This window comes from Falco punctatus (genome assembly GCF_963210335.1).
Source record: "Falco punctatus genome assembly, chromosome: 1".
Lineage (NCBI taxonomy): Eukaryota > Metazoa > Chordata > Aves > Falconiformes > Falconidae > Falco > Falco punctatus.
Window position 1 is genome coordinate 73053160 of NC_137580.1, and position 16313 is coordinate 73069472.

General features: G+C 40.5%; 1 protein-coding gene across 9 annotated transcripts in view; it reads right to left on the bottom strand.

The window, feature by feature from the left end:
* PDLIM5 (PDZ and LIM domain 5) overlaps positions 1 to 16313 on the bottom strand; it is a 142014-nt gene that overhangs the window by 24251 nt on the left and 101450 nt on the right. For all 9 annotated transcript variants that reach the window (XM_080368841.1, XM_080368840.1, XM_080368837.1 and 6 more), the window contains one exon: positions 6437 to 6609. In XM_080368841.1, coding sequence (XP_080224967.1) covers positions 6437 to 6609 — 173 coding nt within the window. The remainder of the gene's footprint in view (positions 1 to 6436; positions 6610 to 16313) is intronic.

A 16313-nucleotide genomic window follows, 5' to 3' on the forward strand; every position in this document is an offset into this window, starting at 1 on the left:
TTTCAGAAACATCATTTTTTCACCATGTCTGCTGGAGTTACAATTTCATACTACCAACAAATTAAAGCTGACACTTACAAATTACTCTGGTTTCACAATGGGTTTCGCTTGGCTAAGTGACTTCACATTACTTAACTTGTAAGAACAAGTTCTTGTGGTTTGCTGTCACATGATGATATAATCATTTAGATCAGATGAAAAATTAATAAGAATAACAGTCCGTACACTAGGATCAGGAAGCTTTTGTATTATGACCTTTCAATCATACCAGTTTTATGGACAGGGATTTCTGTTTTTATGAATGGTGACTGCATCATGGAGGAGCAATCTTTAACAACCTTTTTCAGTAAAAAATACTAGAACTGTTTATATTTTGGGACTGTTTCTAGCAGAGGCCTTACCAATGATATAAGGATTAGCCTTAACAACTTCTAGTGTTACACCAGTTTCTTCCCCAAGTTCAGACCATGGTCCTCAATGGGCATGCAGCTCCTCGAACCCCTGTAATAGTTAGTCCTTCCTTTAATTTCCTGTTCTACAAAGGAAAAAAATTAGGATAAGAGCGCCCTAAAAACAAAACTCAGAACAAGGTGATGGTGACACAATAGTTTGGTTGCATTTTCCATGCAAAGATATTCCAAAAGCTGATGTGCTATCAGATTAATTTACCCATTCAGGGTGTCTTATAAAGTCAACAGAACTGAAACAAGGGCTGGGGTAATGGCAAATGAAACACAGAAACACAAAGGTGACAAGGACAGTAAGTGCTGCAGTCCAACCCTTTACGGACCTTGAGCAAGGCCTTACTGGCAGGACCAAGCATTCTGCGATAGCACAATAAATCTTGGTGCCTTCCTCCCTCTCCTCAGCTTCATACTGTTTGACCTTCTGGGCAGACTCCCCAGTCTGATAATGGTCTGGACTTTTACCCTATTTTCCTCAGCAAATCTCTACAGAATAAGTGGCAAGGAAGGAGACAAAGACCCAAACTGCCAGTATATGAAGGACAGGTTGTCAAATCACACCTATGAGCAGGCTTGTATTTTCTCCTGCTTTTAAAGTTCTAATATTATCCAGGGAATGGGATAAAGAAAAAAAAAATGCAGCAAGACAGCACACTAAGGATAACTCCAGAGATGGTAAATGCAAGTCTACCAAACACAAAAAAACAACTGCAAGGAAATAGCAAAATTTTTCAAAGTTGCCTGGGGAGCAATTTTTCTGTGCTTACAGTCAGCTTCCAAGTGTGTTCCCTTTGCTGAAGGGAGCATGTGCTTAACACATGTGCTGGCTCGGGATTAAGCAACTGACAGTTGTGAGCACTGCAGAATATGCTGACATTCCCAAGCAGCTCTACTGGAAGGGGATTATATATCCCAGTGGTATCAGGCTGAGAGAGACCCTGGGAATAAGGAAATTGGCACATGTGGGTAACTGGTCACTTAAAACTGCAATCTTCAGATACTTGTATCGCAAACCCTCCCCATCCCATCCTTGTAACTCAGCTGCCAAGCCTAGGAAGAACATAGGTCATCAATCATGATGAAACCCTCCTCTCCAAGCAGCAAACCAGCTCTTCTGGCCACCAGCTGTACCAGCTCACCGTGGTAACCCCATGATCCCACCGGACCCCTGCAAGCAAAGCAGGATGCTGCCTGCCCAGCTCCTGTACAGGAAGGCAGGACATGGCAGTGGCAGGACAGTGCCTGGCACCCAGCCTCTCCAGCTCCCATGGCACCAACAGCATCTTGAAGACACAAGGAAAGAGGAGGCAATTTCACGTGAGAAATGTAACACTGGAAGTCCTGACCTCTTCTGACCATTACAGATCTTGTTGCGCTTTCGGCAAGAACAGTTTGTCTCCTGGCCAAACTCCAGTTTGTGTAACTGCATTTACTGGGTAATTATACTTTCTTAAATTGTCCCAGCAGTTTCAATTTGCCACGGTGCTGTTCACTTCCTTTCAAGATGCCGTGGAGTGTTACAGCGTGCTGACAAGCAGCTGTTACATTTCACCCAAGAAGTGACTGCATGGCAGTGGTGGGTGAAAACCATTCCTGTGCGTGCATCATGTGCTTGCACATGGTACTGAGACTGGAAAATGCTTTGGGGTTGCTTGGGGGTGAGCAATGCTACATGAGCATAGGGTAACACTTAGTTACCAACTAGTAGAATAACTCACTGCCGTGTAGATAGGATGTTCTGGGTACCTTTTTTTTTTTTTTTTAATTAAATATAAACTTGTAAAAAGCCTCTCCCTCTGGTGGGTGAACAGAACATCATAGCTCAACAAAAATGAAGTCCGAACTATCACGAATCCTAGCCTGTACACTGAACACACAGTAACGTGCGTTAAACCACAATTTGACTTATTTCAACAATTGAAAAATATCAACAATACAGACAAGACAGGTTGGTAGCAAATGCATTATTTGGAAACCACTGCCCAGGTAGATGACACAGCTGCACTGTGTGCACACCTCACCTGCTCCCCATCTTCAACCCCTTGTGCACCCCATGTGCCAAAGATCAGATTTTTTTCCTTTGTTTGTTTGACAAGCCAGGCTTTTATCCTGCTTATCCAGCTTCTTACCCATGCCTTAAAAGAAAGCATGAGGCAGCCATCCCTCATTTCCTTTACCAAACCACTGAGGAATCCTTTAATATCAGGATTTTATTCCAAAGGGGAATAAAACCTGTTACCTTCACAGAGGGTGACTAGCAAAATAACATCCACAGGTACTCCATGAGTGCCCTCCAACAGCAGATGAGGATAAGTCAGTTCCAAGGGTGCTACCACTGCGAGATCACTTGGATCACAATTGAGTTCTGTACAGTGACACCCAGTTCCTGAAGCATCTGCAGGTTCACTATCTCAGCCATTCATCTTAGATCATCTTTTTCGTCAACAGCTTTTTCTTTCCAGGTTGTGAAATAGAGGTCATCACAGCTCCTACCTCAGTTCCAACAAAAACCCTCTGACATCTTTGGGTATCTCTGCACAATCTTAAAAGGAAAAAAAAAAAAACCCACAAAAAAAACCAACCCTAAACAAAAACCTACCACCCAAAAAACCTAAACACACAACAAAACCTCCACAAATCCTAAACCAAATCAACAAAAAAGGAACCATGCTACTTTTAATAAAAATATGTAAGGGTATTCTCTGGTGATCTATCCAAGAAAGGGAGATTCCAGCTAAGAAACAAATGATGCTCTCTGACCAAATGACTTACGAGCATCTTAATAAATAAAATCACTAGTATTATTCATGACATGCCATCAAACAGCAGATTAAAGCTTCCCTAGACACAAACAAAATCCTGCAACATGCCTGCTTTGCTATGGAAACAACTCAATGTTATACTCCAAGTAAGTTTCAGTTATTAATAGCATACTGATATACACATTTGCATAAGATTATGTCTTCCTTCTAATTATTTCCTAATAATAGGGTTTTGTTTGTTTAAAATCTTGTGAGACCGATGATGCCAAATTTTGTTTGGCCTGTGAAGCACTGGCAATTTTACTTTTAAAAAACTTCATGCTCACAGACTGCAAACAAACAGTAGAATTAATGACAGAAGTCCAAACATACCCTGAAACAGTTATATAGTTTTTCTTCAACATCTGACTAATTTTATGAACACACTCAACTATTGAAACAGTTTTACCTGTCAGACTGCTGGTTTCAGCCTGAGTAAGCTCAGGTACAGCAAAACGTTGGATATTTTTTTTTTGTAAAATTTAGGTCTGAGAAAAAGAGGCTGATCCCGCCTCTGTTGTAACCGTGCTCGGGTTACAACATGCATGACTTGCATGGGTCGTGCTCCCATCTGCTAGTTTTGCATTACTGACCCCTTGAACAACATGGGCAATGCGTGGCACATCAAACTGGAGGTGAGCCTAGAGCAGGTTCACAGGGCACAACTGCAGTGAAACCTGTCAGATAACCTGAGGACAAGTCTCCGGCACATCGGCTGCTCCTGGAATTTCAATGGAATCATTAAATGCTTCCTTTCAACTCAGAAATCAGGCTAGCAGGAGCATCAGGTATGTCACTTCTTCACTCATTTGCAGGCAAGATGAAGGTGCCTTCAGACTGATGAAGTCAGATAATGTAAAAGATGAACAAAGCCCAAGAGCATTTTGACATCTCCAAACAGTCCGGTTTTCCTCTCTGTTTCAGCAAGCAGCTCCACATACAGGGGACAAGCACAGACCGGCTTCCCGTGGCAGTGCGTGACTCCTCATGCTCCTAAGATGCAAAGGCTGAGGCTCCTCCGGCACCTGGGACATCACACCTTCTCCTGCCCCTGTGAATTCTCAGGCAGCTGCCATCTGCACTGCTGCGTTTTCTTCCCTGCACTTCTGCGTTTTAGGAAGCTTTGGGTTTTCAGTGTCTCTTTCTTCTACCGTTTTTATTTCTGGCTCTCTCAATATTCCTGGAGCAGGTAATGACTTTGCTTCTTTGGAAGTTGAGCAGTGCACCTCAGGACCTTACAGCAAGGCAGCACAGAGCTGGCATCCTCACGACCATTGCCTTCCACCAGCTTCTCTATCAGTATAAATTTCACAAGTTTTTTGTAAGCTACTCTGGAACATAACAACTGAAAACTCTCTGGCTGGCTTTCCCCACCACTTACCTAATTGGTACCTCTAATGTGAAAAAAGATACTTTCACATTATCCAAGAGCATAAGCACAGATTTTCAGAGAAGTACAGAATCAAGTGTAATTTAACTAATCCTTTTAAATTTTTATCCTTTGTGTGTTCGTCATTAACCAAAAAAAAAGAAGTCTATTTCAAACATTAGACTTGTACTAATACTACAACTAATAGTAATGCAGTAGGATTTAGCAGTGAACACCTACCAACATACCGAAAATGGGTGTGGTACTACTGAAACCCCAAGCTGACAAGTGACTTCTGTGCAAATAAAATAAATTTATCACTTGGTGAGACAGCAAGAGAGTTATGTCAAACACTGAGCACAATCAGTCGCTTACAAAAAATGCAGGACTATCATACTGCCCCCAAACATTTGCCTTAAGTACACACGTCACCAAAAATGTAACTTTAAAAAGAGTCGATTGATTATTTTTTTTTCCCCTCGAATGAAATGTAACTTAAAGTAGCAGAACAATGCTAGAATAAAAGTGACCTAAATTTAAATAAGTCTTTATCTTGTGCTTAGGAATGTACTGGGTATTTGATGAGGATAGACGTGACAGCGTATCGCCACCTTGAGGCTCGCTAGCAGAACTGCATGTCCACAACAAAACATATATTTGTTACCAAGCCCAACAGTAATTTAGCCACATGTGCCAAAGGCATTGCATAAAACACACAGCATTAACCCCATATGTTTTATCTTTATTTTTATGCCAGAGCCTCTGTAGTTCCTTTTCTGGATTGGATATATTTTTAAAGTGGGAAAACCCTTAACAGTAGAACAACAACAACAAAAAAAGTATTTAGCATCTTAGATCTTGTCAGAAAGAGAAAGGAGAATATTAATCTCATTCTTCCAGAAGAATTTGCAGTTGAAGCTTCCTTAGTATACAGATTTCCTAGAGCCTTTGAAATTACTACTCCAGTTCAGCATCAAGGACTTACTCAGTTTAAGAAAGAAGCTACTTGAAAAAGATTACCCCAAATTACTGCATGTAATATTAAAAAAAAACAGGTACACACTTACACACATCACACATTTTAATACAGGTATGGTTATAACATAACAATGTTCGTAATCACAATAGCAGGCCTTCCAGACACAAGGCATTTTGGCGTGGGTTTCGAGGGATAAGAATTACCAAACTGCAATAAATGGTAGCAGCTCTGTAAATTGTCCTTGAAATAACCCACCTTTAAACAAATCTCCATATCACAATAGATCACATATCTATACAATACTCTGGCACCCAGCTCCAATAAAACCTACAAATGTCAAAAATATAACTGCTCCAATGTTCTAACCCCTTTTTCCTTTTTTTTTTTTTTTTTTTTTAATTAACATCTGCTTCAGAAAAGATCACTTGGAAAACATGTGTCTGTTATATTCCTACCCCTGAAATAGTATGGAATATGCTCTGTTGAATTTAGTCACATGGGAAGCGCCAAGTTGAAACTGTGAGGTGTATGTGTGTGTATATATATATTTGATGGGTATATATGCTTTTAATAGACATGAGAGACATTTGATTTTTCTTGTTTGCAAAATCAGCTATATCTATGAAGCTGCTTACATAGGGTTACTGGTTTACTAAAACTGCTAAATCTGTTTGGAAAAGGAGAGAAGAAAAAGTGGTCGGTACTCAAAACACACAAATAGACATCTGAAGGCTGTTGGGTTTTCACACCCAAGGTGCAGTCTATTCTCCTGAGCTATCCAAAGGTCTTTAAACAAACGAGAAAAAGTCTCACTGGGAGTTACCTGCTTGGTTTGCAGGCTGCCAGCCCGAGTACTTGGCAGCACTGGGGGGTCCCGCTGGCTTGAGGGGGGCGGCTGGGGTGGCACTGGTGGGAGCAGCGTTTTCTTGGCAGGCAGGCATGCTCCTCACGGAGGGGGCTGTAACTGCAGCAGGCTGGGTGGCCTCCAGGGAATCACTGTTCAGAAAGAAGGGAGGAAAAAATAAAATTGATTTCTTACTAGGACAAGAGCATCTGTGAAACAGAGATGTGGAGCGACATCCCAGCACCTCAGTGCAACAGAGCAGAAGCCACTACTCTGTCATCACTGATGGTGGGGCGATCACCCCAGAACAATGCTGTGGCATTTATGTTTTCAAGCTGCTTTTGAAGAACTGGACACTCGAGTAATTTCCATCAAAAGTCAATACAGACAACTAAATCCCTTCACAAATTCAATTTAAAATAATTAAGTGTTGACATGATACAGGTTAAAGCAGAATCCTTACTGTAAATTTGGTACACTCCCAGACTTTTTCAATACCTTTTTTTTTTCCTTGGCGAGTAGGCAAATACTCATATAGTCAGATTATACTTGTAGATCTCAATAAAAGTCATCAATCTAAAAGTGACTGAATTAAATGCAATTTTATTCTATGGGGCACTGCTTCCACAAATTATTTAGCGTTTTAAGAGCTGTAAGTTTCTTTATTCATTAAACAACAGGCACACAGTATCTTGTATTGCCTCTTTAGAGCAGTTTACAGCAGTTTTATATTTTAAGGGTTAGTAGAACTCTTTTAGATATTTAAAAACATGCATGAAGAAAACTGCATCTAATCACAATTCAAGTAGGGGGTAATTAGCCACTCATTACATTGGCAGCAAGAAAATTTTTCATTTCTTATTTCCAGAGGCTGTTCAAGAATGGGGAAGTTACCATAACAAAATTTTTATACAGTGTAACAGTATCTATATAATGGACATTTTCTGTTGGGAAACTGAAAACAACTATTTTCATTTTTTAAAAAATAATCTTCATAGAGTAGTAATTACTAATGAAGGTTATTTGCAAACTGAAAGGATCACAAAACCAGGAAATTAACTCAACAACATTGCAAAATACAGCCAAAATAACTACAAATACATATATTGTGCAATGTAGAAACCCATGAGGTGACATATTAGGAGCCTTGTATTCTTTTTCTCCACTGAAGAAAAACAAATTTACAGCACATGTGCATTATGGATATTTCACTGGGTTCTGTCACAGAATTACAGATTGTGCCAACTTTGTAAAGTAAAAATCCTTGAGCTATTTTTAGTTTACACGTATTGCACACGCAAAACATTGCCTTGCCCGTGCAACAGGCAAGAACTTGAACACACCATGAGGCCAAAAAGCAAGTTCATAAACTTAATTTTTTTTGTCTTTAAATTTACAGGGTTAATAACTGATGTATTTACAATCTTTCTCTGGGTAAGGGATAAAAAAAAAAAGATTCACAGTTGAGAGAATATATATGAATGCTCAGTTTAATAAGTAACAGCTGTTGCATTTGTAGGCTTTTGGTATCAGCAGTAGCTGTGCTGAACTGACACACTGATGGATTTGCTATACGTAGCATGCACAAGCCCAGTGAAGCACAAAGTGAGATCTTGTATTCTGTTACATTCAAATGCTAAAAGATATTTAAAGACATGTGTATAGCACAAATGGAGGCATTTAAGGTACACGTTAGACTCCTTAAAGGCTTAGTAGACACGTCTTTTTGGACAACAGATTTTGGAGCAGTGGAAATATACTGCATGAACGTGCTGTTGTAGACTGAAAGAAAAATGTTAGGAGGACACCCTCTGACATGAAGTAGCAGCTCAGCGGTTGAAGATGACAAGGTAGTTTAAGACTGGCTTCTACTATGAAAAAAAAAAAAGTGTCTGCAACTTCAGTGTCACAGAAACATCCTTCTGCACTGTTGAGTACATTTGACATGTAACCCATGACACTCGCTCCACACCAGAGCCCCATTACAACTTTAACAATTCCTAAAAACACTGTTGATCCTAAAAAAAGGAGAGTTTCCTCCTTTGCCATCTAAAAGACTCATCACCACTGTCAACTCACTTGTTAAGGCTAGCACCTCTTTACCGTCTTTGTCTGGAACATAAAAGTCATAAATAATACAAAACATACGTCATAAATAAGGAAATCCTGCTGAATCAGCAGCTGTCTACACAGAAGTGACTACTTAACAAGCAAAAATGGATGCAAGACAAGCAAAAAGGGTATCCTTCAGGCAGAAGAAGGATAGAAAACGGTGGAAATGGCTGTAAAACTGCAGCCTTATTGTAGAGATAGGCAAGGAAAGAGACACTAACACACTTGTTAGTTGTAACGCTGATGGGCATCTCCACCACTGCCATTTTTGTGGCTTAATTCTGAGGCTTGTGAATGATTTGGCATGCTAATTCCTGAAACAGGTTATTGGAGACACTTTGGCTTTCATTCAGAAATTAGATGAATCCTAATGACACCAAACTAAAAGACAATGATAAACCCAGCTGTAAAACCAGCTGTGATAAATTTTTTTTTAACCACCTCTTGCAGTTTATGTGCCAGGAGATTATCCTAGAGAGAACCTTCCCAAGGGAAAAGCTTGAGGCCATTGTTCTGACAGAGGAAATCATGGTGGCCTCAGGGCAAAACTTCTGACAGGACTTGGACACCTTTTTGTACTCTGCCTGGTTCTTTCAAGCAGGGGTTGAATAAACTGAAGCCGGTACTACCGGCGGTTAACAGGCAGGCTGCTGCTGCAGCTTGGCAAGTGTCTCCAGTGGGATGCTGCCCACCCACAGCTGGCTGCAGGGAGCAGGGCACACATCGGCTTTCCTGAATTACAGCCCCCAGTCACACAGTTGCCTGGTAGCGCACGTGCAGCATTCTCCATAGAGACATATAAATCCATCTTTGTCTCCCTTTCAGAGAAATGCTGCACCCCAGAGACGTTCAACCTTCTAAATGCTAAACTTTTTCAAATTCATGCTTTAAAATTAATTGCTCAACATTTTACTTCATGTTCTTCTACCCTGAGAAACACCCAAACTCCAATTATTTTTATCCATCTTTATAAATACAGCTATTTAACTTTTCAGAAGCACACTTCCCTACAAACTGGCTGTGCAATACCTACAATTAGGCCTACTAGTATTTTGTAAGTCACTAAGATATTGCACAATGACAACCCAAGATACTGATTACCTAGCATATTCATGGTTTGCAGAGATGAAAATATATACAGAAATTCAAGAAACTGAATAGGTTATGGAAGGGAGCTCCCATCTGCTTTTCAGCATCATCACTAGAAAACTGAAGGAGGAATAATAAACCTTACGTCTTTACCAAGTTTTACATAAGTAGCTTTCTCAAACTTCCCAGACGACACTCAAGGTTCAGGTCAGGTTCAGGTCAAGCACATTTCAATGTCAAAACACCTGTACTGTTACTAATGAGAAGCCTACCTTCTAAGTCTAGCTTTAACCTTTTAACTGTTTCATAACTCTTAGATGAATCCTCATACACCTGATGAATACTTACAGCAAAAATAAAAGTTTTCCATTATGAAAACCGATGCAACCAAGTGTCACATCTATCTTAATAAAGACAATGCTGCTTGCAAGATGCAAATGCTCTGCTGTCAAGCTTTGGGCAAGGGGGGTGAACAGTTCGAGAATGAAGGAACAGTGGAATGTGAGCCTGACTGACTCAGTTGTGTGTCCTGAAAACCCATGATCTGTTTAATTAAAGTTATGGGGACACTAATCAAGATAAGCCTGGAAGCGGGTGCGAGGGAAACAGAATGCATAGGTGACCCAAGAAAAAGTCCAGCAGAGAAGCAAGCCAATGGCATCTCTCTAACTTTGACATATGCTGGCTCCTACATGACACTCTTCTGAATTCCCATGGAGAACAAGCTCCTATTGCATGATGCAGCCCTATTCTATCAGAGTAAGGGCATGTATGGAAAATTAAGGACTTGGGGGGGGGGACGGGGGGGGACGACGGGACACCTGTCTGACACCTGAGGAGACACACAGAGCTCCAGTGCAAATGTAATCCAGAGCTCATAACAGGCTCCTCAGACTTAGCCCCTCCTGATCAACAGAAGCACTGTGGAAACAGGCAAAATAGCCTAAAAAGTAAATAATGATTGCTCTGCTATTCCACTGCATCTTCCTCCTCAAATACCAAACCCTGTATTACACCCTGTTTTTTGGCAGGAGGACAGGGAGAAAAAGACATTTGCCAGATGACTGTCCCATCGCTGAACATGGTACTGAGAGCTTCTTGGATGCTACAGAGGGGCGACGGGCAAGGAATCTGCAGGGGAGGTAAACAAGTCCAGGTCACATTTACAATGAGCACCACTTCTTCAGAGATCACTCTTAGATATTTGCATCCATACCACACTCCCTTCGTTCCCAAAATCAGATGTGTCAAGACAAAGCTGAACACTTTTCAGAGGCATTTTAAGAAATTAGCACTGGAAAAACTTTTTAAATGTATTTAGACATTTTGACAGCCCTCTTCTCTCCCCAGAATCCCAAAGAAGAAAAACACATGATCTGGGGCTACAGATGCCTAAACCTGCCTCCATACTTCCATGGAAATTCCCATGTAACACTGCCCAGAATTTCTTCACACACATTCTAGAGAAGATAAGTATGTGTCATGATGGTTATAGCCAAAGGAGAAGCTATAGTTCTAAATGAAAATGAACACAGCTTGTTATCATGTAACTTCCAACACCACTAAAATGGTAACAAGGCACCAAGTCTCTCAGACTTGCCCAAACAGGCTCAAGAGCTCTGGGTGGACCTTTTGCTCATGTAAGCCCAAGGATACAGGTTATCCATCTGCAAACACCATCACTTGAGCCCTGAGCTCAGTCTGATACATCAGTATTTTCCTAATAGTTCTCTGGATTATAAATGATATTTTAACTCCCACTTGCTGTCCAGAACAACTGCATGAGCTAGGAACAACTCCCCTGTGGTCTGAGGAAGCTTGCGGACAGAAGAGGTCATGTAGTATCTAAGAGTCTGTAAATGCCTTCTTCAGATAGCCAGGACTTCTGTGAGGTTATTTTCCTTTAAGAACACTAAATCTTTAATGAGAAAAAGAAAGAAAAGATGTGAGCAAATCACCGTTCTTGGTTTCTGGCACAACCCAGTGGAATATGATAGCCTTGATTCTGCTTTAGGGCTTCTAAAACCAGAACAGTTTAACAAAAAATTAAGATTCCACTTGCATTACACATTGCTGCCTGTTGGTTGTCTGCTAACCCCTAGCAGGAATCAAGCATGTTGCAGAAACCTGAATAAAAGGCTTCTAAAATGTACACACAGTACTTGATGTAGCACTGAACGTGGGGGGGGAAGAAATTTTTAATACAAACTTTTTTTAAACATTTATATTAATGAAACTTTGCAACTTCAGAGTAAGAGAGGAATGATTTCTCTGCCCTAAGACCAAGCAAGCTGTTACACAGATGCTTCTCCAAAGCAAGGTATTAGCACAGCTAAGATAAAACTTGAATCTCAGATCTCAACTTCTTGTTTTAAACTATGTTGTTTAAGTGATCAATACATCGTTTTATCCAGTATCAAAATACACACTAGCTAAAGACATACATAGGAGACTAGAACAAGCCAGGTACGAGAATGATGACAAAACCCCATGGATGTGGGAAATACATAGGCCTTTCTGCAAGGGTTTTCTGGTGCAACAATAGAGAAACAGAAGACGAGAAATACTGAGCGCTGACCTTGTTCCCACCCCTACTGCAAACCCGTGGCCTCAGTTGACTTTTTTAAACAGTGTTTACGTTTCATGTTAACCTAGCAGTGTTCCATTAGCTTGCAAGAAAGAAGAAAATGTAAAATAAAATAATAAAATGAAAGAGCAGAGAAAGTCATCTGGGCGGAGATATTTCCATATCAAGTTACAGTGAGGAAGTGTTTAACCCTTCTATAAGCAGTGCTCCAGGCAGAAACAATTCAAAGCATCTTTCAGAATAAGTATTCTCTCAGAGTCACAATGTTTATGTTACAAGGCCAGACCATTCCCTTTTTCAAGTAGCATCAGGGAGATAAAGCAAAAGCCATGTCAACGCCCATTCTTGCTAGCACCTCCCAAATTTCACAGGTTTTTTTCCCATGTGATTTAATTTTAGGGAAAAGCTCCAATTCTTGGAAATGCAAGATATTAAAACACATTTTCCTTTGCTGCATATATGTCATTTGTTAGAAAACACAAGCCCCCATTAACTTATGATGTCTATCTCTATTGCCATCAGGATGAATGCTTAGCTTATTAAATTTCTGCATGGCTATGATACAAAAAAAAAAAAACCCAAACAAACAAACAAAAAAAGTCCATTTCTGAGGAGTGTGGTAGGGGAAGAAAATACGTAGATGTTCAGCACTATTTCAGGTGAGTTAATGACAGATATTAAGTCAGGAAAACATCAAGTTTTCTGGTAGCTACCCTGTACAGAGCAGTTTAAGACAGCCAGGGTTTTGGAACAAAGAATATGAAGTGAGAGGGATAAAAGGGAGCAACCCTACTGCAGAACAAAATCGAAACCCTGCTTTTATTATAGCTACAATCTTCTTGAGTTTTTCATCAGAGAATACAGAAACAAGCCTAAGCTTCCTTGATAAAATAGATTCATTACCTTTTGCTGAAAATTATACAAGATAAAGCTAGAAAACACCCCCCTCCAATGTTGTTCAAGCTTATTTACTTGGCTTTCCTGGTTGAGCCACTTGTTTTCTGAACAAGCTATTCTACTCTACAATGTCACACACTAATCTCTTTAGTGATGGGGCAAAAGATTTCAGCTCTCCTTCCTACCAACTATTGTGTTGTGGGATAAAGCGATCTGCCATTTAAAATAATTTTTCAGCATTACATTCTTGCACATGTTACCATACGTCATCAGATGGACAGTAATGCAAAAACATTCTCACACTCAGTAAGTAGATTCCTCTCAAATCTAGTATATTTTTTCCTAACATAATTGATTCGTTTTGCTTGATCTTGTTGAACTCAAATGAGGATATGTAATTACTGACAGTAAGTTGTAAACAGAGTTTATCCTTTTTTATCTCCTTTACCTACATGTTTCAAGCCATACAATAAAGGTTGTGCTCCTTTATTCACTAGGACGAGGTAGCACAAAGCTTCATTTCTACGGTTCCGTCTACTGGCAACCCCTTCTTCATTACTGGCACTGGCAGCTCAGGGTGGTATGAAGGAAAATGGAAATCATTACCCTGGAATGTCGTATGGTACATTCAGATCAACACCAGTTATTCTTGGAAAAATACTTCAAAAAATCCAGTTTACGCATAACATTCTCAGACTAATGGCACTGCTACATCACATTTCCCCAATTTTAGGTCACAGCCTATTTGGGATGTCCCCATCAGCTTGAAAATCATGTGCTTCCTCTATCACCTTATGCCACAGCCTGTACGCAGCAACCCAAACTAGGATAACCTGGCTATTGCAACAGTTTAAGAGAAAATTCATTTTCCAGAAGTTTAGAAATAACACTTAAAGCCCCCTGATAACCTACAGATGTTTATTTCAAGCTGTTGAACCTGGGTCTTGACATATCCAATACTCATCAGGTCTTTTGGGCAGGGCTTGTATGGCCGCTGTACTCCCAGTATACCCCCGGCTCCTCGACACACCTCTCTTCAGCTCTGCCAGTTGGATGAACAAAACAGAGAAAACCCTCCAAAACTGCACTTGAACTAGAGCAGCATGAACGTTGTTCTCATTGCTCGCTGCCTTTCCCAACAGACAGCCCCATATACTCATAAGGGACAGGAATCAAACACAGTCAGTTTGGGAATCTCAACCTCCTAGCAGAAATAAGTGTTTGCAACTCCAAAAATAAACCTCCAAAACCAGGACAGTTTCTCTCCATGTGGTGGGTGAGCAAATGATGAATAAACATAAAGCCGGTTTCAGAGTCAGGAAGGAGAATGTTTCCATTATTTTAAAAATCCACCTTCATTTGCAGCTTATGCAACAGACAATGTACATTAGTGAGTGAGTGAAAAAAAGAAAAGGGAAATCAGGAATTTCGTTTTCACTGCCATCATTGGCTCTACCAACTATCAGCAAACAAATACTGCGGCTAAAGAACTAAGTCTTGCTGGCAGCATGTCCTGGACTTCACCTGTATTGCACAGGCATCAGAATTCCTAGAGAGGTTTTCCCTTTGGATGCATACATAAAAAAAATTCCTAGTAAGTATCACTTAATGGCAAAAAGAACGTTAGTATTTAATATTGTGTTATATCTTATATATACAACTTAAGACTGTCTGTTTGTGTCTAACAATTACCATTTACCCTCCCCAAGGTTAGGGCTACTTTAGCCTTTTCTAGTGACCGAGGTCACCTTGAAAGCCACGGAACAAGAGGGGAAGAACTCACTCAACAGAGGTTTCGACATCAAGTCAGTTCCACTTATAATTGGGCCTTACGTTTAGAACAGTTTTACTCTTGTGAAGATGCAAATAAGTACATGAAAACCCACAAACTATTTCTTCCTCAGCACAACTTAATACATACTGTCCTGTAAAATAACCAAATAGATTTCTGCCTTTGAGGCTGAAGTCAGTTACATAAAAGCAGCTTGCCACAGAAGCGAGTGTTAACATAGCTGCGGTTAGCAAATGAAAACAAAAAAGTCCTGTGCGCCGAACAGAATCAGTGCGGGAACAAAGGGCCAAGACAGCACATAATTTTAAATGCACCACATGCCAGTAATTTGATTTTATGCATTAAAATTGAGTTTTGAAAAAGAGCAGCTCTTTGTTCACGGAGCACCCTTGCAGCCGAACACGTCCTTACTTGTTCAAGGAACTGTTGCAAATAATTCACCTGGACAGAGGTTTCAAGCCAGAATACCTGGTTTCTTCTCCAGTCGGCTATTCAGAGTGATGGTGCCTCCCTTGGAGGCTGGTGGTGCAACACAAACAGCACCGTGTGTCTTAGCAGGGCACCTGATGCCAGCGAGGAAACCTTTGCTTAGTTTGGTGGACTTGCACAAACACCACCAGCAGGACCAGGGTGCACATTAGCTCTGCAAAGAGGCAAAACCAGTCATATCTGGGGGCTGGTGACTTGGTGCCAAAGACCACAGCAGGCAGACTGCTTCAAGCATGCAGACGACAGAAACAGGCTTTTGAAGGAAAAGCCAGTTTCTTGCAAGTCCTAAGTACCAACCATGCACCACACTCAGACAATACCTCTTGCTCTTTTGCAATTCCAGAGCACTTGTGGACTTCCTGGGGGGCCTGATGGCCTGCAGAGGCGGCTCAGTGACAGGTGTGATGAGCAGAGCATCCAAAAGCGAGCGGTAGGCGCTAGGTTCAGAGAGTCTAGCAAGCGTTTAAAAAGAACAGGTAAAGAAACCAGGTGACCAAAGTTTAGGCTGGCTGGGACGACTGAAAACCCTAAAACCCTTGTGAAAAGCCAATAAATTCTGTAACAGTATGGAGAAACTGAACCTAGGATAACTGGTGCAGAAATTACATCTAAATAAGTAGCCCCCAAGCTGGAGGTTGCACACCACAGGGGATGGACAACGCATTGGGTGTGAAGGGTAAATTCATTTTATTTTATTTTTACCATTAATAAAGTAAAATAGAAAATATTTCGAAAATAGTGTTTATTTCATCTTTTTCTCATACTTTTTACTTTTCTGCTTTTTGTATGCTTTAAAATGTACATAATATATCAGTACATTAGGACATCTACATAATTTAGAAATATATAAATAAACATATATTGCATGCTCCAAAAATGTTTATTGATAT